At 51.2% G+C, this 21,675-nt stretch overlaps 8 protein-coding genes across 8 annotated transcripts; 3 read left to right on the top strand and 5 right to left on the bottom strand.

Moving 5' to 3' along the window:
- Nucleotides 1-562: 562 nt before the first annotated feature.
- Nucleotides 563-1,884, bottom strand: AUEXF2481DRAFT_41851 (uncharacterized protein). The gene has a single exon (XM_013486624.1). It carries the CDS (start codon nucleotides 1,825-1,827, stop codon nucleotides 721-723), a length of 1,107 nt encoding a protein of 368 aa, XP_013342078.1. The 5' UTR covers nucleotides 1,828-1,884; the 3' UTR covers nucleotides 563-720.
- A 407-nt stretch (nucleotides 1,885-2,291) lies between these two features.
- AUEXF2481DRAFT_6690 (uncharacterized protein) lies at nucleotides 2,292-3,328 on the bottom strand (the record flags this gene model as incomplete). The annotated part of the gene is made up of 2 exons (XM_013486523.1): nucleotides 2,292-2,371; nucleotides 2,431-3,328. 2 exons carry the CDS (start codon nucleotides 3,326-3,328, stop codon nucleotides 2,292-2,294), a joined length of 978 nt encoding a protein of 325 aa, XP_013341977.1.
- Nucleotides 3,329-4,139: 811 nt separating this feature from the next.
- Nucleotides 4,140-6,371, bottom strand: AUEXF2481DRAFT_6689 (glycoside hydrolase family 51 protein; the record flags this gene model as incomplete). Its single annotated transcript, XM_013486522.1, has 2 exons — nucleotides 4,140-6,086; nucleotides 6,132-6,371. The coding sequence occupies 2 exons, from the start codon at nucleotides 6,369-6,371 to the stop codon at nucleotides 4,140-4,142; spliced, it is 2,187 nt and encodes a 728-aa protein (XP_013341976.1).
- Nucleotides 6,372-6,958: 587 nt separating this feature from the next.
- Nucleotides 6,959-9,645, bottom strand: AUEXF2481DRAFT_6688 (uncharacterized protein; the record flags this gene model as incomplete). Its single annotated transcript, XM_013486521.1, has 6 exons — nucleotides 6,959-7,273; nucleotides 7,324-7,430; nucleotides 7,479-9,072; nucleotides 9,123-9,263; nucleotides 9,375-9,467; nucleotides 9,526-9,645. 6 exons carry the CDS (start codon nucleotides 9,643-9,645, stop codon nucleotides 6,959-6,961), a joined length of 2,370 nt encoding a protein of 789 aa, XP_013341975.1.
- A 572-nt stretch (nucleotides 9,646-10,217) lies between these two features.
- Nucleotides 10,218-12,346, top strand: AUEXF2481DRAFT_31186 (uncharacterized protein; the record flags this gene model as incomplete). Its single annotated transcript, XM_013486570.1, has 4 exons — nucleotides 10,218-10,311; nucleotides 10,369-10,504; nucleotides 10,582-10,771; nucleotides 10,829-12,346. 4 exons carry the CDS (start codon nucleotides 10,218-10,220, stop codon nucleotides 12,344-12,346), a joined length of 1,938 nt encoding a protein of 645 aa, XP_013342024.1.
- Nucleotides 12,347-12,507: 161 nt separating this feature from the next.
- On the top strand, nucleotides 12,508-14,156 carry AUEXF2481DRAFT_328418 (uncharacterized protein). Its single transcript, XM_013486711.1, has 3 exons — nucleotides 12,508-13,072; nucleotides 13,127-13,514; nucleotides 13,783-14,156. The coding sequence occupies exons 1-3, from the start codon at nucleotides 12,669-12,671 to the stop codon at nucleotides 14,065-14,067; spliced, it is 1,077 nt and encodes a 358-aa protein (XP_013342165.1). The 5' UTR covers nucleotides 12,508-12,668; the 3' UTR covers nucleotides 14,068-14,156.
- An 89-nt stretch (nucleotides 14,157-14,245) lies between these two features.
- Nucleotides 14,246-16,359, bottom strand: AUEXF2481DRAFT_67476 (uncharacterized protein; the record flags this gene model as incomplete). The annotated part of the gene is made up of 3 exons (XM_013486667.1): nucleotides 14,246-15,987; nucleotides 16,036-16,137; nucleotides 16,188-16,359. The coding sequence occupies 3 exons, from the start codon at nucleotides 16,357-16,359 to the stop codon at nucleotides 14,246-14,248; spliced, it is 2,016 nt and encodes a 671-aa protein (XP_013342121.1).
- Nucleotides 16,360-17,304: 945 nt separating this feature from the next.
- Nucleotides 17,305-18,791, top strand: AUEXF2481DRAFT_6684 (uncharacterized protein; the record flags this gene model as incomplete). Its single annotated transcript, XM_013486520.1, has 3 exons — nucleotides 17,305-17,508; nucleotides 17,561-17,647; nucleotides 17,739-18,791. 3 exons carry the CDS (start codon nucleotides 17,305-17,307, stop codon nucleotides 18,789-18,791), a joined length of 1,344 nt encoding a protein of 447 aa, XP_013341974.1.
- Between the last annotated feature and the right edge of the window lie 2,884 nt (nucleotides 18,792-21,675).

Raw genomic sequence — 21,675 nt, 5'->3', positions numbered from 1 at the left:
CGGCGAATTGTAGCGTTTACAATGGTCATAATTTGGTCATCAATATTTCCTGCAGCTCACTGCTTCCAGCCGTCATACCACGTTACCTGTGCGACAGGTGAGTCGCACCGCAAAGGGCTGGTAGCAAAATACACGTCGAGTAGACAGTCCCATGGCTTTTGTGTTGCTGTGCAGAGCAAGAACAGTGCCATGGAGTAGGTGCAAAGGTGAACGTCCAAGCTTGGCGAGCTGGTTGTTTGGAGAGTCTGCAAGCTGCAGAGCAAAAGAAGCGGGGACTTATTCTCTCGGCAAAGAGAGAAGAGTGAGAGGGAAGGAGCGACCGGCAAAAAGTGCAAAAGGAATGATTGACCAAGGTCGTACTGGGGCTCGAACCCACTGGGATGTGTTAGTTGATATTCCGAAGGCGTCGGCGTGTCTCAGATTAAACTTACGGACTCGAGAAGATTTGACATGTGATCAAAATCTCGCGTGCTAACCGCTACACTATACAACCGTGTTGTTGTAAGGATTCCGTCAGTGTAGTCTATAAACATCGAGACTGTCGCATTCAATTATGTTTTAGGTCGGATCTGCTCTGATTTACGAATATTCAGCTCACGAGTGCACTCTGCTTTTCAAATATCATGTCTCGTAGCTACATAGACCGGCTCTCAAGCAATCTCAATCATTGAAGTCATAGTTCTCATCAAGTTCGTGTCCCAAGGGTCTACACCAGATCTCTCAATGTCTGTTCCAACCAACAACACAACCATCATCCTCGTCATCACCACTCTGCACAGCATCGTCATCGCTCCCACTCCCATATCTCTGATCCTCTTCGTCAATAACGTCATTGTCATCATCCAGGTCGGGGCCCCTCTCCGCAATCTCGCGCTCGATCAAGAGTTTGAGTAAGCTGCAGAATTCAGCGTGCAAGCGCACGAAAAAGTACTCGTCACCAACAATCTCAGCCAGACTGCGAGTCTTGGGTACATTTGCCAGTGGGGAAGCCGCGGAGAGAGAGGAGCGAGGATAGCCATCTGGGTCTACGGATTTGGCAGAAAGGAAACTGGATACGGGTGTGACGGCTGCTGATGTGGGAGCTTGGTTTTGAGGATGACTCGTCGAGGAGGTGAAGGAAGAGGCTTGCGAGTGGGTGCGCTGGGGTTGTGGAGGAGATAAGGACGGTGGTGTTCGTTCAGCGGAGCCCATGGACATGGGTGGTGAAGGTGTGGCACTTGAACTGTAGCTACGCAAGGATCCGACATTCGCAGCAGACAATTCTATTGGCGAGGCTTCTGTGCTCTCTCCTTGTTGTAGGGTTGTGAGATGTGTTTCGGCCAGCGTGACGATAGACTTTGCCCATGCCTCAAAGGCACGACGAACAGCCGTCTGGTGTCGAAACAGGGGACGCGAGCCCACAGCTACGAATGCATACGCTCTTCTTTGACCCCTGGCTCTTGGATCTGGTAGTCTGAAGACATGTGCCACGTTGACTGTTCTTGGGTCCTTTGGTCCTTGTGTCGCCAGATCGGTAGTCAAGGTCATGGAGCCGGAGCTCTGTCCTCGAGGCAAGGACTCCACGGCCAACGCTCTCGTACAGGCATCACGGAGTAGAGGGTTCGAAGGAGCTCGAGTGGTAGCAAAGGTAGAGTCGCGCCACTTGCTGCGTAGGACTGGTGGAGTTGTTGTTGCGGCGGGCACGTTGTAAGAGCAGTTGGCGCAACTCGTGCCCGTCTCGTTTGGCGGCGCCGATGTGGCAGTCGGCGATTGCACCGATGTCGTCAGCAGTGCTTGCGGCCCATGGATCTCGCAAAAGTGCCCTAGTGAAATCAGCGTGTCCGCCATGAAGGTCAGAGATGACCAGGTTCAGGGTCATCAAGCTATGCCTCGCGTGGCATTGGCTGCGGGGCCGACGACGTCTCCACCAGAGCGTCTTGGTCTCCCACCGATTCACTTCCTCGTCTCCTTCTGCTCAACTCCAATTTATCCTCGCTCATCTCCCCAGAGTTCGAGGCCTTTGTTGTCGGCCTTGTCAAAATGCACAATCCTGTCCTCGCTGTGTAATCTCGCCATCGGAAGACCTAAATCGGCCGTGTATCTCGAGTTCCGCTCACAAGCTTCACATATGGGAACGAACTAAATTTCCTATCATTTAGCATCCATTCTAGCCTCGGGCATCTCTGGGATATCTGGAGAGCAAAACAATCGAATTATGTGATTCAAGAGATAGCAATACACGCAGCAGAAAGTCTCATAGCTACCTCAACGTAGCCATGTCTGCCGCACTTGTTGTCATCGACCCTCGTAACTCAGCGATCCCAGCATGCTTCGCCAGCAATGCCATCACTCATTCCGCGTAGTTCCAGACCGCAGCTCAGGTGCATGTTGACTACGACTCTGGATATGTATCAGCAGATGAAATTTCGAGGCGCTCGCACCAATACTTACTCATCCTGACCATGAATGTGGCCTCGTTTGGAGCCGAGCCGTTGTACGATGCGTCTTGTAACTGTTCTTGGACTGCACCAGCGAACGTCATGTCGCTCGTGACGACTTGATTGAACTCCCCCCATACGATCTCCTCCTCATCGTTCATGACGTTCTCCCCTCTGAGCTGACGCAGGAAGTCGAAAAAGGACAGGTCAACCCAGTCTTTGAGCCATGTAGAGGGTGCGTCTCTGCCGTCAACTTGTGCTTGACAACGCCATAATGGGAACGACATCATGATACGACCATCCGGATCAGAGTGGCTTGGCTCCACTACCAGAACGATTTTCACAAACGGATACATGGCAGCCTCCTCGGCAGACGCCATCATAGAGTCCGTGGGAGATTGTGACTGAGCTTTTTCGGACGGGCTGTTGATAGGTTTGAACGCGGCAAGCTGGTCGTTGAACGGCTTGCGTGGGCGTCCTAGAGATGGCTGTCCTGTACTCTCTTCTTTGATCGAAGGCAGAGCGTTTTTCGAAACGCCGAGCGCAGGCTTCAGAGCACGCGTCTTCTTTGCCGTCTTCTTTGCCGTCTTTCTGCCGGTTGTCACCTTGGTTGTGGTTGGATGATTGACGGCGAACAGGTAATTGCTCAAGACCTTCCTGATGGAGCTTTGGGTCCACTTCTGAGTAGCCTGGCCCCATTGCCATTCACTTTCGAACCGAGTGATGATGTGGTCCATGTGTGTCGTGTACAGAGCGGTGCGAGCTGCGCCTTTCTTGGTTGGCGCCACGATCCGAGCCGAGTTGCGCAGAGCGTCTTCGAGTCGCTGCTGCTCGGGAGCTGAGAAGCCATGGGCAGTCGCGATGCCCTTGGCGTTGAAGGCAAGCTTCTCACTCTCGGTATTCTTTGGCATTGTTGTTTGATGTAAGTAATCTGATGAGGTGAGAGATGAAGTGTGATGACTTGAAGGGGTGGGTAGGAGACCAAACGCCTGTAGAACTAGAGTGCGCGTGCTCGCTCAAAGTTGGCAGTCACGTCCCTTCTTCTTCGAAGCTGATTCAAGTCACAGTGCCTTCCTGATCTGAGATGTTGCCCTTGGTGACTTTCCATTGATCAGACTAGCGAATTCTCGCTCGACTGTGCATTCAGTCAGTCAGGCCGAGATATCGTTGCTCAATGTCCGGGAATACGAAAAGTATCTAGCCAGAAGTCTGCCGCGCAAAGGTCATTCCCAGACAGTGCTACTCTGCAAGAACTAACAGACAGAATCTGGCATGGCATCCGCACCGAAGGGCCTGGCAGTAAGACACCAGCTGTGCGCTCTCACAAATGATTGTTCGAGCAACCCTCTACCGAGCCTATTCATGTCTTACGAATCAAACTAGATCGAACTCCATTTTCTTCTATTCTGTCCGTTGTAGCCATATCAGCTCTAGAACGTGATAATCATAAGATAGTCTCTCGTTTCTCAGGTTTAGAGGAGTATTCTCTCGTGACTTTGATGACAAACTCATAATGATGAGGTTGCTTGACAATAATCGAAGCACAAAAGGAAACTTTGACTTTGTCAACAGAAGCTGTATTCAACTGTCTATTGCGTTTCATGTCTTGCAGTGTCATTTTTCATCATAATCAACATTCCATCCATCGTTTCAATACCGCGCGTTACGGTTCATCACATCATCCTCAATCAAATTATTTCCATGATCGTGAAGTTCGCAAATCTAGCACAAATCAAACTGCAGAACAGTGATACTGTGCTTAGGAACATTCCAAGACCAAGCAGATCCGTTCTTAGCAGCTGACCCAAGCTCAGCAGGACGAGGCACAACCTCAGTCTTGTTTCCAACATAATTGTAAGAGTTGAGATCACTAGCAGTGATTGAAGTACCGTTGACGCTGGTGTAGGCACTTGGGATATTGACGTTCAAAGGCACGGTAGAGTTCAAAGTGTTGATGACCTTGAGGTAGACAGCATTATTCTCCTCGTCGATACTAGCAGCCCAGAACAAGGGGTTCAGTTTTCCCTCAGTGGCGTCAACGGGGAGTGTCTCGGTACCGCGGTAGTGAGCAAACAGCCATTGTTGCCAATAACTGGCACTCAGTACGGTATTGTCGTGCAGAGCGTCGTACGAGATCATGTCGGGAGTCCAGTTTGTGAAGTTGCGGTTCTGGAGTGATGGTGCGTATGAGGACATCTTGACAGTGTGGGGGTTGCGCTCAGCTCCAAGTGCGTAAACACCCTCAGCGATAGCGGAGAGGAGTCGCGGGTATTGGACATGAACATCGAGAGGGTAAGAGTAGTTGACAATGCCCGAAGGTGTATCGATCTGGATGACGGAGTATTCGCCCAGTAGAACGGTAACATTGGTGTTGTTGGTTTCCTGCTGCCAGTTGTCCCACAGGTCGAAGTTGGCCAGGAACCAACTGGGCTCCTGGTATCCATGCCAATCCCACATATTTCCAGCAGGAATCGAGATATTGTAGTTGGCGGCATTCTCGTTGAAAGCAGTGCTGATGTAGGTGATGTGAGGGTAAGCAGCCTTCAAGCCGTCGTACATGATTTGGAAACGATAAGGATAAGTGACGCTGAACCAGTCCTCGTTACCAATTTCAACAAAGTTGATCTGGAAAGGCTCAGGGTGTCCATCAGCGATACGCTTAGCTCCCCACTTGGTTGAATTGTCACCCATGCAATACTCGAGCTCGTCCAGAGCTTCTTGTAAGATCTCGGGCATCTGTTCAGGAGGGTAGGAAGCGCCGTTCTGACCATAAACGTCGAGAGAGAAACCAGCATAGACGGCAAGAACAGGCTCAATATCCATAGCTTCTGTCCACTCGAGATATTCGAGCAAGCCGAGGCCTTGAGTGTTGTAGTAGTTCCAGTCTCCAACGCGGCCAGGACGGTCTTGCAATGGACCAAGAGTCTCCCACCACTTCCATCTCTGAGCCGGACTGTAGCCCTCCAAGTTGTTACCACCTGGGAAACGTAAGAATTGAGGGTTGAGATCGTAGAAGCCTTGAGCAATGTCAGGACGAAGACCATTCTTATAGCCCTTGAATGTCTCGGGAAAGACGGAGATTAAGTTGAAGTACAGGGTCTGTCCAGCAACTTGCGCACCATCGAAAGTAACGGCGAAAGTGTTGTTGGCATCGGGAGCAGTAGCGTTGGGGTGGAGAGTAGTTTCGAGTTGCTTGAAGTCAATATAGGTGGGGGTAACATTCTTGAAAGTAGAGCTGGCCCATGTCTCGCCGGTAACATTCGAGCGGAGTGATACCGTGATGTCACTCGCATTACCTTGAGTATTGCGAGGGTAGTTGTTCAGATAGAACAGCGAGGCGTTGTACTGTTGAGGATGAACATCAAAACCCCACCATCCAAAGTTTTGGAAACCAACTTCTCCAGTGGCATTCAAGGGGAAGTCGATCTGTAGCGAGGTCTCCAGAGCATCCGAGAGAGGATGAAGGATATCGAGAGTCATGCGGACTCCCTGTCCGATCGGTGCCCAAGCTGTCATGACAGGGTCAAAGGGGACCACCTCGTTCTCGGAGTCGGTCACGTAGGTGCCGACGTAGCCGTCAAGGGTACCGATTATGGCATTGGATCCTTGGAAGGCACGGTTGGCAATCATCTCGCCATAGATACCTCCATCTCCCGAATGATTGATATCCTAATTGTTCAGCCAAAGTAATATAATTGCATCGATACATCTTACCTCGTGCATGATACCATAGAGGTAGGGAGATGTAGCATTACGCCTGCTCTTGTCGAGTGTATCAATGTGCAGAGTGACCGGCGAGTTGTCATTGCGAGTGGCATTGATGTACGCCTGGTACGAGGGGAGGGATGAGGACAGGGCGGTATCATTGTCAAATTGGCGAGGAACCACATGAGGAAGTCGCCTGGCACTGACTATGCCAGCACCAGCAAGGGCGAGTGTTGTAAGACCGAGCATCTTCGTTTTGCTTCAACGGCGAAGAACCAAATGTCAATGAGAAAACCATATTGTAGTGAGAAGACTTCGCTCTATATATTGAACCATTCGTTATTATCCTGATCACACGAGGCTAAGAGAGCCATCTCCGCAAAAAGTGGAAGTATGCGTAAACACTGGATTTCTTCATGGAGACCATGTCATCGAACATGCGATCAAAGCATAACCCCCACCGGGAGCGGCGTGGTTCCTGCAGAGAGGAAGTTGGATCCACCAATGATGAGACCAAGATGTTGCTTAGTGGAGGCGGGTCGAAGCCGGAGGCCAAGGTGCGGGGCCCCTCTTACCCATGACCCCAACCTCACGGCTAAATGCGGATCGCTATACCAAGCCGATGAAGATATCTTGGAGTAGATCAACGGGCAAATAGGGTTCAATGCCTCGATCACTGACACATGAGAGGGCTGCAAGAAGCCGAGTGCGGCATAAGAGCACATCCTTGCTTGATAACCATGATCTCAACCGTGTGCTGGGACGTACACAGCCCGATCATCTTGGTCTGCAAGGATACAGTGTGGCAAGATAGATATCGAGTTTGCTAAATCGGTTCATTTGCTCCACCAATGTCCCGGAGCTTTCTTGTTCTGACTTCTACGACCCAAAGTCGGGTTGATGTGTCCGTTGCTGTGAGGCTTTTGCGCTCCATCGCTGTTCATCAGCTTTTTCCACAGCTCCGCAATTGGGATACGCTTCGCAGGAAGCATGCTATACTGTAGACTGTACAGACTCTTGCGATGGATCGGTGGGACGAATTGACCGGTGAGCAGACACAAGAACACACTAGGCGAGAGGTAGTGTTTGCGGATGCGAGATGCAAGCTGTGCATACTGAGAGAACGTTTCCGAGAAAGGCAGAGGTACAGACTGGGAAGCGTTAGGATTCTATCGATTGAGTCTTGGTCGGTTTTCCTTACCTGTAACTTTATATGTGCAGTAGGTGCAACCTGCGGATCTAGTGAACCGTGTTGCCGTGAAGAATCAGATGCAGAAAGGGTATCACGAAGGTCAAAACGTATGCCGCCTGAGAAGTTAGCCAAGGGGTCGGGACACATAATCAATCCTCTCATACCTGGTAGTCGCTGAGAGTCTTTGATCCTCAGCATGAGCGCAAAAAGAGGGAAATGGTTCAAGCAAGCCAACCATGTGTCCAATGCGGCTTTGAAGGCAATTATGCCCATACGCGCGCTAGCAAAGGTCGCGTAGAAGACACCAATGGTTGGTAGCAAAAAGGTCAAAAGTGTGAAGAGAATCGTGCCGAGCAGTAGCTGGTCTAGATCGTAATCACACGAGTCGATACGATTGCGGAGGACGTTTCGCTTCTTGCCACGGAATAGATGGAAGAGCGAGACTATTATGGTGAGCTGCCAGTTGTATATGCGGGCCGAGGCGATGTAAAAAGCGTAAACGTGAATCGTTAAAATGGAAAGCAAGTCTGAGAATAGCGAGATGGGCATGCTTGCACCAGCAAAGCTTGAGAAGCCTATGATCTGGACGACATGCGGGAGCAAGGGTCTGATATTTTGCATACATTCAGCCCAGTAGTCGATTATCCAAAGAAAGAGATCACCGAGAAACTGTGCCAGATCCTTGTTGAGTTTCAAACCGGCAGGGTAGTTCATCAGCCAGCATATCATGCGTTGAAGACCGGCAATGAACCAAGAGTCAACAATGGATTCGACCTGACCTGCAACGTAGTCCGAATTCTCGATGATGTAGGAGCCGATCGCAATACCAATGATAATGTCGTTTGCGACAAGCCATAGACTGTTGTAGAAGCGTATGTATTCCGGATGGCTGTTTGTGACACTTCCCCAGTCGGTGCGTCGCTTGCGCAGAGTAAGATATTGGATCGGCCAATAGCAAAACTGTTGCAAACGGATATCAGTTTGTTGTGCAGTGGCTGAGATATCTTTGAGAGCGGCCGAGTCTGGAATCGGTCGCCATTCGAGAAGTCTCAACCAAACTTCTCCAGCAACACGGTGACCGACCAGCGCAAGTACGAATAGCTGGGTGATGACGGGATAAACGTAAGCGAAGAAGGCGCGGTGAAGGCTATAGCGAGTATAGTCCCAGAGATCGGCGGCTGACTCGGCCATACGCTCGCTTACGCTCATGCTTCGTCTTGTGCGCGAGCCGATATAGCCAACGTTCTTTCGAACCAGCTCATCAATCTCATACGAGCAATTGATCTGGTTCAATATCACGGGCAGAGCAATCTCTTTGGGAGTACGGGCATGATGAACAACAGTATGCATGCGTAGCTTGTCGACGAGTTCCTGCTTGCGCGCTCTGACAGCTGCCTCTGCTGCACCGAAGCCTTCGACCACTGTCTTGCCAGCTCTTACTTGGGCGTCTGATAGAGTCAGGGCTATGGGTGTGAGCGATAGGTATTGCATGCGATAGGGGTTGGGTCGGTCGAATGTAACGATCTGTAGCGAGACGGAAGATTCGCCAGGGCAGTGCACTTGGGGGACTGCGTAGTGCTGAGAGTAATAGACCTGGATCGACGACGGGTTGAAATTGAGCGATGGCGCACGCTCTGGGTTCAACGTACCCAAGACTTGCAAGGGCAATCGACCGCACCTATCAAGGATGCGCTCGATGGGGTGAGGGCTTCCGCGGAAGAGCGCACCTCTTTGCAAAGCAATCTCGACATTACGTGCCTGGGTATACGTTAGCCGGAGCATTGACAAGCGCTTTTGTTCAAACTGACATCGACTTCGAGCAAGATGGTCACAACGACCATGTCAAGGTCCGAGTTCTTCCATCCTACAATGACGCCTGCTTTCTCGGAACGAACAATGTCGGTCGGCCAGAAGATGCGCATCAAGGCATTGGGGGCGATCATGAAGGCCTAGAAGGAGCCTCGTCGTTTCAATTGTTCGCGCGCAGAGAGACCTAGAGCTGGACGAGGATGCTTCAGACTGTCAGGAGAGCTTCCTGCCGAGGACACGATTGCACTGACTATATCACTCTCTCGGGCAGCTATGCGCTCGATGGGGACGATCAGGACGACGAAGAAGATGCTAAGGACTAGGAAAGCCTTCAACGACCGAGTCTGCGCATAGGGTTAGCTATGCTCCGCCATGACTTGTGGATGGGCAGCGGGGACGCACAATAACACCGAGGTCCCAGGCAAAGATGGCCAGTTCATACAGACGGGTGACAAGATCCCAGCGAGCGGTAGTGTACCCAGCTACAAAGATGCCAAGCGTGAGGACAGAGAATGGGTGCATGAATTGCCTCGCTCATGACCAGAGTCGATGTTTGTGTCGCGGATGATGCGCGCCCTCTTGGCAGCTCGTCGAGCGAGTATCGAGTATCGAGTATCGAGTATCGAGTGGGAGAGTGCTATGAGGTGGATGCAGAGATGGCTTTCAGCAGCGGAACATGACAATGAATGAGGCAGCGATCATTTGGAAATTGCCTTTCTCCTTGTCAGCGTCCTGCCGCGCAATCGTCGCGCTCGTCTTGCTCCTCCTCCCCAAAATGACGCCGCTACAACTTCCACCGGACGTGGTCTGTGCTCGATGCAAACCTTTGTCCAAAAGCGGAAGCAGCGATTTGTATCAAGCCGCCCTCGCTGCGCGCTTTCACCTTAATCGTACTCTCGTCGACGCGTAGTAATATTCGCATGTTCTATAACTGGTGATAACGAGGTCGTGTTCGCCGCTTGTTGTTTACGCTGTCGGATTCGCTCACTCGCTTGTCAATTATCCTGCTTAATGCTTGATACCTACTATGCAGCAAGCCTGAAATTTCCAACATTAAACTCCGCTCGCAGACATTGATCATTCCACTATAGTCAATGTTTGGACGTGCCCAGCACGGCAATGGCCAAGGTGGTGGTGGAGGCGGTAGAGTATGCTCTTTCTATCAGCAAGGGCGATGCAAATTCGGAGGTGAGCATGGTCGTTGCTCCTCGAATGTTTGCTCTGCATACTGATATCAATCTTCAGACAACTGCAAATTCGAACATCCTGGCGCCAACAGACCACAAGACAGTGGCAACCGATTTAATGCCTTAGGGAACCAGGGCAATCAGTCGAGACCACCCGCTCCTGGACGAGGGCAGCACTACAGCAGTCAGAATACGTGAGTCTGACAAAGATCGAGTGGCGCTGTGCGCAGCTCACCATTCACCTCACTGTCATGGAACTAATTCATTTCAGTTATGGAGTGACGAAAGACGGCATTGAAGGGGATCTTAGAAATGAGAAGCCAAAATGGCCGTTCTCTGCCTACGGTCCAGGCAGGGACGCTCCGATACAGCTGTTCGGAGGGTATCCGCTTGAGATGAGTCCTGAGGAAATGCGGGTCATGTACTATGAAGCTGCTGCAAGCGGTAACCCACAACCCGCGGTAGGTCACTACATATTTTGATCTGTCAAATTCATGCTAATCTGACCACTCGAAAAGATACAAGCCGAACAGCAACTTAGTACACAGTCAACACAACAACTGGAGAAAGTCCTCGGTGATCTGGATGGCGCGGTCAAATACGTCCTGGATGGCGAGAATCAACACCCAAATCGCATAGACTCATGTCAAGCTGCTGTAGGAAATGTCTTCCACAGAGGACGAAAGCTGAATTCCAAATTTTCAGATACTCCGGCTCCAGCAATGGCCCAACCGGCCCAGAATGGAGCCTTTGGGCAACCTTCTGCTGTGGGTAATGCAGTGGCGTTCGCTCAACCTTCAAATCTCCGTGGTGGAGGTAGCTTTGGTCAGGCATCGAGTCTTGGTCAGAAACAGAATCCATTCGCGCAATCAACGAGCACAGCACCAGTTGGTGGGACCTTTGGTGCTGCTTCAACCCTCGGGCAAAAGCCAAGTCCCTTTGCACAACCCACTACACAACCTTCTGCGGGAGGCTTTGGTCAACCTTCGACTATAGGAGCCAAGACTAGTCCATTCAATCAACCACCAGCAGCGGCGGCGGTTGGATTTGGGCAGCCATCGGGACTCGGTCAGGGAAACGTATTCGCGAAGCCTTCAGGTGGAATTCAATCAAGTCCGTTTGCTCAAGCAACACAACCCGGCGTGCAGCCATCACCTTTTGCGCAATCTGCGCAGCAAGGAGGAGGTTCCTTTGGCCAAGTTTCAGCGTTCAACCAGACACCGGCTCCTGTTCAACAAAACAGCACATTTGGGCAGTCTTCTGCTTTGGGTCAGCAACCTCGAGCACCCTTTGGCCAGCCACAAGTACCTACGCAACAGAACTCGGCCTTCGGTCAACCTTCGATTCCTGGCCAAAATTCGCCCTTCGGCCAACCATCAGCGCCTTCTCAACAGAATGCATTCGGACAACCTTCAGGCTCGACACAGCAGATAAATCCATTCAGCCAGCCATCTGCACCAGCGCAACAAAATGGTGCATTTGGACAACCTTCGGCTCCAGGGCAGCAGCAGAATGTATTCGCAAAGCCTTCACCATTTGCCCAAGTCCAAGGGGCTCAACAACAGCAACAGCAGCAGTCACCTTTCGCGCAGGCAGCCACAACGAATACACCAAGTCCGTTTGCTCAGCCTCCCGCGAACACGCAGACATTCGGTGGCGTCTCTATCCAGGCTGCCCCAACACAAGCAGAACCGCAGCAGTCGTACGCAGAAGCAGTGCCTCAGGGTGACTGGATCGTACGCAACGCCAACGGGACAGTCAGAAGCTTCAAAGGTGCGGCTGTACAGTATATGGCCTCAGGAAAAGAGGCAGGAGCAACACAAGAGCCACACTACAGAAAGGTCGACGGCAGCATGGAAAGGATATGGCATCCTGAAGGCAACCCGGCACCAAGGGCAGAGGTAGAAGCACCAGCAGAAGCCTACACTGCTGAAGTTCAAGCGGCGTACATGTTTGTGGCAGAGCAGGGCATATTCAAAGACGGAATCATGCCAGAGGTGCCGCCCAAGTGTGAATGGATCAGGTGGGATATATAGAATCCATGAGCCGAGTCCAAGATGTTAGTTTTAGACCAAGCAGATTATCAAACGCGGAACGATTCCGCAAGAAGACGAGATAGTGTATGTTGGACCACATAGCTTGCCCTGCACAAAAGATCATGTGATAACAGATCCGTGTTCAGACCTCATCATGGAGACATTCGCACATTTCCAAAGATGAGGAGTCGTACGACTTGACAGAAGGCAGAAATTGCGACGACGGAAAGATGTTTCATGTGAAGCCTTGGCCAAAGTTCAGTTGTGCTTCTTCCCCACAAGTCAATGATGGGTGCATGTTGATGTCACCAATTCACACACGATGGAATTACGAAAGCGACTACCTCGCGAGAGGTCCTACATACACGAGAAGCAAGATGTTGCCGCAAGTCTCCAGCCTCCGACATCTCATACCGGTCATGGCGTGTTCAATGGCTTGTTGGCGCTGATCGGATACCTGGTGCAGCTCCTGAATTCAGTCGTCTATGGATCCACAAAGAAAGACTTACGGCAAGAGGAAGATGCAGACGAGGACAAGAGCGATGAAGAGGCGGTACTGCTGGGGCACACGTGTCGTGGATTGATAGCGGTTCGCGAAAGGCGACGCAAGAGAAGCACAGCAATCATTCTGTCTAGCAATCGCGATGGAGAGGCACCGTCTGCATTGAAGCATGCCGCTGCCGCATACCACTTTTTGCGTGCAGAAACACACCCCAGACTTCTTGGGTACGTCGCGTCTCCTCGCTTGACTACCTAAGCCATCACTGATGAAGCCTCTAGCTGTCTCTCATCAGGCCCACCCATCATCCTCGAACACGCCCCCCTCGGCAATGTCCACGCCCTCGTCTCCTCCAAGATCGCATATCCTTCCCTCGCCCATCCATCAATACCAAGCAGACATGCCGCGCTAGCTCTTCCACTGTCCTGGCTCCTCCAAACTTCCTCCGCTCTCCGCTTCCTCCACGATCAGAAAGTCACCCATGGCGCTATATCCCCAAGCTCCCTCTTCCTGCGCTCAGATATGTCAATCGCCATCACAGACTTTACAAAGAGTACCATAAACGGCCACAATAATGGTGTACCTACTAGAGCGCCAAAGGACTTTGCTTTCCCAGTCGATGCACTCCGCTATGATTACTTTGACGGCGAGTTATCTGCCAATTCTCAAGCTTTGGGGCTGGCTATCGATGCGTTCGACTTTGCGACATTGGCGTATACGTTACTGTTGAGGAAGAAGCCGGAGTGGGAACTACCTACAGGTAATGGGACATGGGCGTTGGAAGAGTTGCATGAGGCCTTGGATGAAGCGGCGCCGGAGTTGGGAGATGAGTTTGTGGTCGGCTATGTGGCGCGAGACGCTTGGTGTTTGGTCTATGAGGAGGGCAATATCATACAAGAGGATGTCGTGCATGCCTTGCTTAGACATGGCTTTCAAGTCCAAGGTGACAATATCATCGGTGTCAAGGAGTCTGTCAAAGACTTTGCGGAAGCATACCACCCATCATGGAGGTTTGAGGGCTGAGGACATCGAGACTGTGTACGAACACAAGGCATATGTTCTCCTCAATCCAGCAAAAGAAAGAAGCTACCATCTTCGAGATGACATAGCCACGAAAGAAATCAAGTCAGTTTGCTTGTCGTCTTATTTTCACCCTTCGACGTGTAATCAAAGAGCTCCAGAGTGGTTCGAACACACTGTTCCAGGTTCCGCGAGTCGGTAGGTTTGGTCTGAGAGGATAACCCCCTCAGCCGTTCCACCCTGTTCCGTGAAGAGAGGGATATCTGGAAAGACTATGTGCTCGAGATCGCTGACGAGCTCCTCACTTTGATCCGAGAAGTGAGGAATCATACCTAGGAAAACAATCAGATACCTATCAACTACTTCATTCTTCAAACTCTCTACCAAGTCTCAGCAGGCAACAGACTATCCCCCCTCGACCTCCTATTCCTAAACACCGGATACGCAGAACTAGTCTCACTAATCTGCCTACTCCCCCTCCTCTGCCTAATCGTATTCATATACCCATTAGCCCAAACATCATTCCCAAACACATCATCAATATCATCCATCTCATCCAACACACTCTGCGGCGGCTCCTCATCAAACACATTGCCCAAATCCGCATGCGCGCCAAAGCTCTCCCAGAAATCTAAGAATGCATGACGACGACGCGGACGTCCGAGTTTGGAGTTGCGTTGCCAGAGATATTTGCGTTCGTAGATTGCTATTATGAGGAGCAAAGGCGCGTTCAGGACGCGTACGGCTGTGACGTTTACTTTGTGGAACCAGCGCGGGGTGGTGAGGAACTTTATGGGGAGGAGGATAACGAGGGCGGCGACGTTGAAGGGTGGACGGTAGGCGAAGAGGGTGTCGGATTTTACACCTTCGAAAGTCAGGACGGCACGTCTGAATTGGATTTCGGCGGTGGCGTTCTTTGCGAGATTGGAGTAGGTGTTACTGAGGATGGAGACGAGGATGGTTAGGAAAAGCGTGTTTCCGATAAAAGCGAAGAGAACCATGAGCATTGGTCCTAGGAAGCTGTGGAACTCGACGCTTTTGGAGATGCCTGTGCCGTCGAGTCCGAACCAGATCCATAGCATCCATTTGGAGATTGTCAAGAAGCTGTGGGAAGCGTAGCCGTCTTGGCTCTCGCTGAGCCATCGCATTGCTAGCAGGAAACCTCCGAAACACCATACAGTGACCACTGTAAGGAAGGTAAAGTCTCCCATCATGGTTCGTAAAGCAATGAACAGCATGTTTTCAGGCATGAGGCAGAAGGCTAATCTTGGCATCAAGATGGGGGCTCCCAAGGAAAGAATATCGAGTGCTTGTTTGCCCACTGGTCCAGAGTTGATTCTCAGGCCGTGCATGCGTACTCCGAAATAAGCCAGGTAGATCAACGAGAAAGCAATGTCCATGAAAGCCCACAAGTTTTCTGTGTGTACCGACCACCCATGCTCAAGTACAGAAGCGAGCTCTTCGAGCACCCAGCCAGATCCGTAGATACAGAAGATGAACTCTACTGTTGTGAATTGCAAGTGCCCGGGTCCTATCTCCGTGGCTTTGTTGAACATTGTCAGTAAATAAAGAACGAAGAGCAGGAGGAATTGGGCAATCTCGATGACTTTGCGATTGCGAGGTACAATGAGACGGTACTGATTGAGTATCGGTGCTTTGCGTGGGTCATACAGAGAGATTCTGCGATTCTTGTATCGATCTGGGAGGATATCGATAAATGCAGTCGGCGTGTAAATAACACGACCTCTGTAGACAGCGTCGACAATCTTCTGACAAGCGGACGCTGCCAAGAAGCTTTTTGACTCTGAGATGATGGCTACCTCAAGAGCTGTCAATACTCGCTCACGACCTGACTGGAACCAGCCCTCTGCAAGTGCAGAGTGAGCCCTCTTGCCTCGATCGACCGAGGGTGGAGCATTCTGGAATGGCTCGAATCCAGATACTAGCACATTGGCAAGTGCTAAAAGACCTTCGCGGCCACTATGGTCCTCATCAAATCGGCGAAGGATACGACTGGCCAAGACTTCGCACAGATTCGCACGTGTAACGTTGACAGTCTGATGATGAGCCTGGAAGGACTGTTGGCGAAGAAACTGGACACGATTGACCAATAGACACCATACTGAGAGACTATCAGATTCAATCCGAGATATTCAACCGATCTACTCACCAACGGACACATCGTCTGGGTCGTATAGGTGATCAAGCAAAGGTCGCACTACAGCAGTGTTCATGCGTGGACTTTTTAACTGATCGAGACTGTAAGGATCATCTGTACACTGTCAATGCATTGCTGCGTACAAGGAAATGGATATTATGTACCAATGCATGCAATCACAAGCCTTCTGATCCGGTGAATAGTCGTATAGATAGGTAATTGTCTGTGAGGATTGGGTTGCCAGGGTATGCTGTCTCTACGAGGAGGATAGCAACCATCATCATCAGCTGGCTCAGCATCGTCGTCAAGAAGTTGCTGCTGTTCTTCGCGCGACATTGCAAGCCTAACAGCCTCGCTAATGCTACGGGAAGACTGTTCTCTCGCAGAGAATCTATCGGGCAACGATGGTCGAAATCTTTCAGGCGAAGGAGTCTCCATGGTAATATGTTTGTCGCCATTACCGTTGGCATAATTCGAAGACTCGCCATTGTCGTCGTTGAGAGGCGGCGTCTGGCTGCGGTCACGCTCGTGAGGACTCGCGAGGTCCGGTGCCAGATTATATTGTATGGCACTCGGACTCGGGCTTGGCCTGTCATCCATGTGTGCGATTGTTATGCACCCGTTGCTCAATGGCGCGAAAATATGGTTGATGATGATGTTCTTGTCCCAGTCGCATAACCATTGCTTGCTTCACGGAATGACATGAACGTCAAAGCTTTTGTCACTGCCGAGATACGCAAATGGTGGACTCAGCTGTTAGCAACATTCAGCCGACACATATTTAGATAAGGGCTTATGTTCGAGTGAAACAATTCTAGTTGCATGCATGAGCATCGACCGCGAATTTTTCGAGCATACCGAGAAGTATTTGTTCTCGTCTGAGCATGAAATCGCGCACGCTGCGAGAAATAAGTAGGCCACAAATCTCGCAAGAATGTGGAGAGGAAGAGCTACGATGGGAACGCACCCTAGCTGATCGTTGGGAACGACGCGGAGTTTTGTACCTCCACTCCTCCACGGCGGCCAACTTGGCCGAGATAAGATGGAAGTAAGTTGTCCGGCCGCCGCTTAGGGTCATCGATTGGTCTACATCGAGAGTCCGCCTAAGTGAACATGATCTTATTACCCCATGGCTTGAAGATCTCGGAAGACTCTAGAAGAACAGCATCGCAGTGACTCAGGCCTCGTACTTGACTTATCATTGTATACATATCAGTCGTTCGCCCACAGGATATCTGAGCATCTTATAATCCCCAATTGCTCCGCAGAAACCATCCTGACATGTCCGCTTCCCCAGCCCCCTCGTTATACCTGTCACCGTCCAAGGCGGCACTGCAGTTGCAGTATGTCGGCAAGAGTTTGGCGGATGTCCCGGCTCCTGCAGCAGTCCTGGATCTGGCTCCAATCAGAAGAAACTGCAAGGCGATGCTCGAGGCGACTAGAGCTCTTGGGTTTGGATTCCGAGCCCATGTCAAGACACACAAAGTATGCTGTTAAATTAGCCTTGGTACAATGAGACGGCTGACACCCCTCCAAGACAACTGAGCTCACACGCCATCAAATGGGCCACGAGTCACAAGACATAAGATTAATCGCTTCGACTGTCTCGGAGATTGAAAACCTGGTTCCTTACTTGCTCGAAAGCAAAGCTCGAGGAGCGACAACCAATGCAAGTTTGCGGAATTAGGTACGCAGGATGATTCTAACTTGTGCAGATCCTTTACGGCTTACCAGTTGCTGTCTCTCACATCCCTCGTCTTGCAGCCGTCGCACGAGTTCTTGGTGAAGGGGTTGTTGGACTGTTTGTTGATCACCCCGAACAAGTCAAACACCTCGCAGCATTGAATGAGTCTTTCTGGCCTGGAACTGTGCCTCTTTTCATCAAGATTGCAGCTCCTATCTCGCGAGCCGGACTGCTCCCCACCTCTGGTTGCATCAGTCCTTTGGTGGAAGCTATCGTGTCAGCACCCAAGGTCCGCTTGGTGGGTGCCTATGCTCATATGGGTGAAAGCTATAGATCGAGCAGTCCAAAGGAAGCGCTGGATTTTCTCATGCATGAATTGAAGGATGCCAAGGCTGGAGCGGACCGCATCATGGAGAGTCTACCCAAAGGATCAACCGAGAAACTCACAATCTCTCTCGGTGCAACGCCCACAGCTACTGCAGTACAAAATGCCCTGATTGAGAACGAATGGAATCAGAAGTTCCGGACTTATGTCGAAGAGGTCAAAGGAAGCTACGATATCGAAATACACGCTGGTGTATACCCTGTGTTGGATATGCAACAGCTTGCAACCCGCGCTCGACCGACGACATCAGATGGCAAACCGCTGCTCTCGGCAGAAAACCTTGGTTTACGGATCCTCGTCGAGGTCGCGAGCACCTACAGCGAGAGAGAGAAGCCAGAGGCCTTGATAGCTGCTGGCTCGATTGTGTTCGGTCGAGAGCCATGCAAAAGTTATCCTGGGTGGGGTGTGGTGACACCTTGGAAAAGCAATTCAAGTCCTCTTGATATCTCCACAGTATATGATCCTACGGGAAGCAAGACTGGCTGGATCGTCGGTCGAATCTCCCAAGAACATGGTAATCTTACTTGGGAAGGACCGACAGAAGGGATACGTACCCTCAGCATTGGCGAGAAAGTTATGGTTTGGCCAAACCATGCTTGCATGGCTGGTCCAAACTTTGGCTTTTACATGGTAGTCGATGGTGATAGTCCCACACCGGACAGAGTTGTTGACGTTTGGACTCGCTGGCGCGGATGGTGAAAGGGACATCTTTGCATAGAGCACTTCAGATTGTTCACATTCACAATATGCAGTTTATGGAACCTCGGCACATTCTAGCTCACCTCGACGCGTCGAACTCCAGGCCTTTCTTGATTAACCACTCGGTCAGCGACTAATTTAATTCGATGGTCTCGGAACGTTGAGCGACGTGTGTCACTGCTATCTCCGGTTCTTTGCTCAATACGTGTAGAATATGTGCGGATTCTTGAGGTGCCTGAAGCTCTCACAGACACGACACGCTATGCTTCTCACCTATATGTAGCCACGGAGCGCTTGGCTTTGTTGTATAATGGTGTCCAAGCCTCGCATGGTGTATGTTTCCCGGAAGGAGCTCTTGTATGCAAACGCTGTTTCGGGAAATGACAGCTCCTTCCTCCAGACTACAACCCGACACTCTGATCGATCTTGGACTTGGCAAGGTTCAATGGTAGCGACTTCCATAGTTAGCTACCATTGTTGTACTCTGCCAAACTCGCACCTGGCAGTCTTGCACACCAAAGCCTCGTCATTCTCTGCATTGCTTCTGTTCCCTTCATCGATCGCTTCTTCCTCGTTGCTTTTGGATAGGGCGTAGTTGTCTTGTGCCGGCAAGATGTCTCTGCTGAGTCGCCAGCAGTCGCTCGATGGACGTACCAGCCGTGCATCGATCACCTCTGCACAGTCCAAAGCACTCGGGCCGCAGGCGAACCAAGCCTCGAGCGAGAGACTCAACGCCGCGGCTCCTGGAGTGCTCTCTATGCTCAAGACATCGACCGACGTTGGTGATGTGGGCGAGTTCTCTCACAATACAGGCCGTCTTCCTGCCGCTCTTCGTCCAACCCATCAACGAAGAAATAACCCTTCCCGCCTTTCCAACTCGTCGAACCATTCAACATACACGTACAACACCAGTCATAGCCGCGCACCTTCTCATGGTTCGCGAAAGGCTTCCAACGCCCACAATCCCCAGGGGTGGGATGCTGTATCGGTTATCTCTGGAGGTACAGGAAACGGCAATGGCGGTCGACACGGCTCGATGGTCAGTCTTCAGACTGTGGCAACGATGCCACCTTACGACAGTAGAGCCCCTTCGATGTCCCGAGGTCCTCCTAGGTCGTCACCGTACGGTTCTCAGATGCCATACGGCGATGGCCGTTCCTATTCTCTGACACACTCCTATCATGCGCCTTCGCTCAAACCTGCCAAATCTGTGACAAGTCTGAAGAGTCAAGGCGGTGGGCAATTTCAGCCTCCACGTCCACCATTCGCTTACCCTGCGAGACTCAAGCGCCCTGGTTTCCGGACCCCTTCTCCAGCTCTGAGCGACTACACTGGCGGTGCATACCAAGGCTCTCATGGTCAGATTCAACCATTCGAGCATGATATGAAGTTTGCACCTGAGCAAGCCCAGGACTACTATCCTCCGAACGAGCCTCTGTACTATCCTCATCATGCACAACCCCAAGAATCGTACCAGGGTACCTCATCAGGCAGAAACTATGGACCAGCACCTGGACGAGCCATGCATCGATCAAATTTGCCAGCATACAACAACGACTATCCTTATGGACCACCGCCAATACCGAGACACGCAAACCAGCAGCAGCCAATGCCGCCTGTTCTTACCCAGCACGGGTACCAAGATGCAAAGTATTATGGTCAATACGCAGCTCCAGTCCATGCTCTACCTTCGCTGGGCTACGGATCAACGTCAAGAGTGAGTACACCGGGTATGGACGTTATGCCGCCGTCTTCGAGACAAAGCTCCTCGTCACCGCCATCGTTCAATCCTCCCACACCAAGAGATACGACTGCGGTTCACATCACAATCGACCCAGCTCTTGTTCATTCCGCACTCAGTGAACTCCCTGAAGAGCATTCTGAGTACAAAAGCGTCCAAAGTTACCTCAAATACACAGAACAGTCGACCTTGTACGAACTTGATGCAACTCAACCCGCCGCCATCGAGCTTGAAGCAAGCACACCCACGGCTAAACGAACTGGCTTGGTGCAGCGCATCAGGAATCTCTTGGAGGATCGCGCTGCAAGTCAAGAATATCTACCGGCTGGCCAAACACAGTCACCGCAGGACATCTCAAGACTCGTCGTCCCACAGCCGTTCCAAGATTGGAGGCAAGAACCTGTCGAGTTGTCTGCCAGCAAAAGATCATCAGTCTGTGAACCTGTTGAACTTGATGTCCCTGCCAGGATTACCAGACAATTGATCCAGGCAAACACCGCACCCTCTTCTTCAGAGCACAACACAACAACTTCGCTTGTGCCTGAAGAGACGGTAAAGGCAAAGAGCGATGGAGCAGTCAAGGATGTGTCTCCGATGCTCTCAACTCAAGAGGCTGAGTTGGCTCCGGGCGTTGGGAAGACAAGCCGTGGACTAAACTTCAACTATTCGGACAATCAAACCTACTCTTCTTCGGGACTTCTGCAGTCCAAGAATGCTGAGTCAGGCGTGCACATCACCCTCTCGGAGCCGCTTACTTCGTCGAACACCATGGATCAGCTTGAAACCAAGGTAGGCGACAAGACGAAGGAATACACTGAGGAGTTTCAAAGTGGAGGCGTCAGCCCTCTACGCCCTGACGAAAGGGTTATCAGAGATTCAGTCGTGAGCCCGATGGCCACCCAAACTATACAGGCAACAGCGATCCATGCGCAATCAAAGACTGCAGACGCATACTCGGAGCCCGCTATAGATGTGCCAGCTGATCGCACATCAAGACAGACTTTTGACACCACAGAAATAACATCCGGTTTGTCTCTACCGACAGGTCCATGTCAAACCTTCGAGGCCATTCCTTCATCGAATCATGTCACAGACGTTGCTATCAAATTCTCAATACCACATTCATCAGACTACGGCCGAGCT

The sequence above is a fragment of the Aureobasidium subglaciale genome, assembly GCF_000721755.1.
Source record: "Aureobasidium subglaciale EXF-2481 unplaced genomic scaffold scaffold_16, whole genome shotgun sequence".
NCBI lineage: Eukaryota > Fungi > Ascomycota > Dothideomycetes > Dothideales > Saccotheciaceae > Aureobasidium > Aureobasidium subglaciale.
Note: the sequence above shows the minus strand (reverse complement) of the source record. Positions and strands in the feature narration are given on the sequence as shown.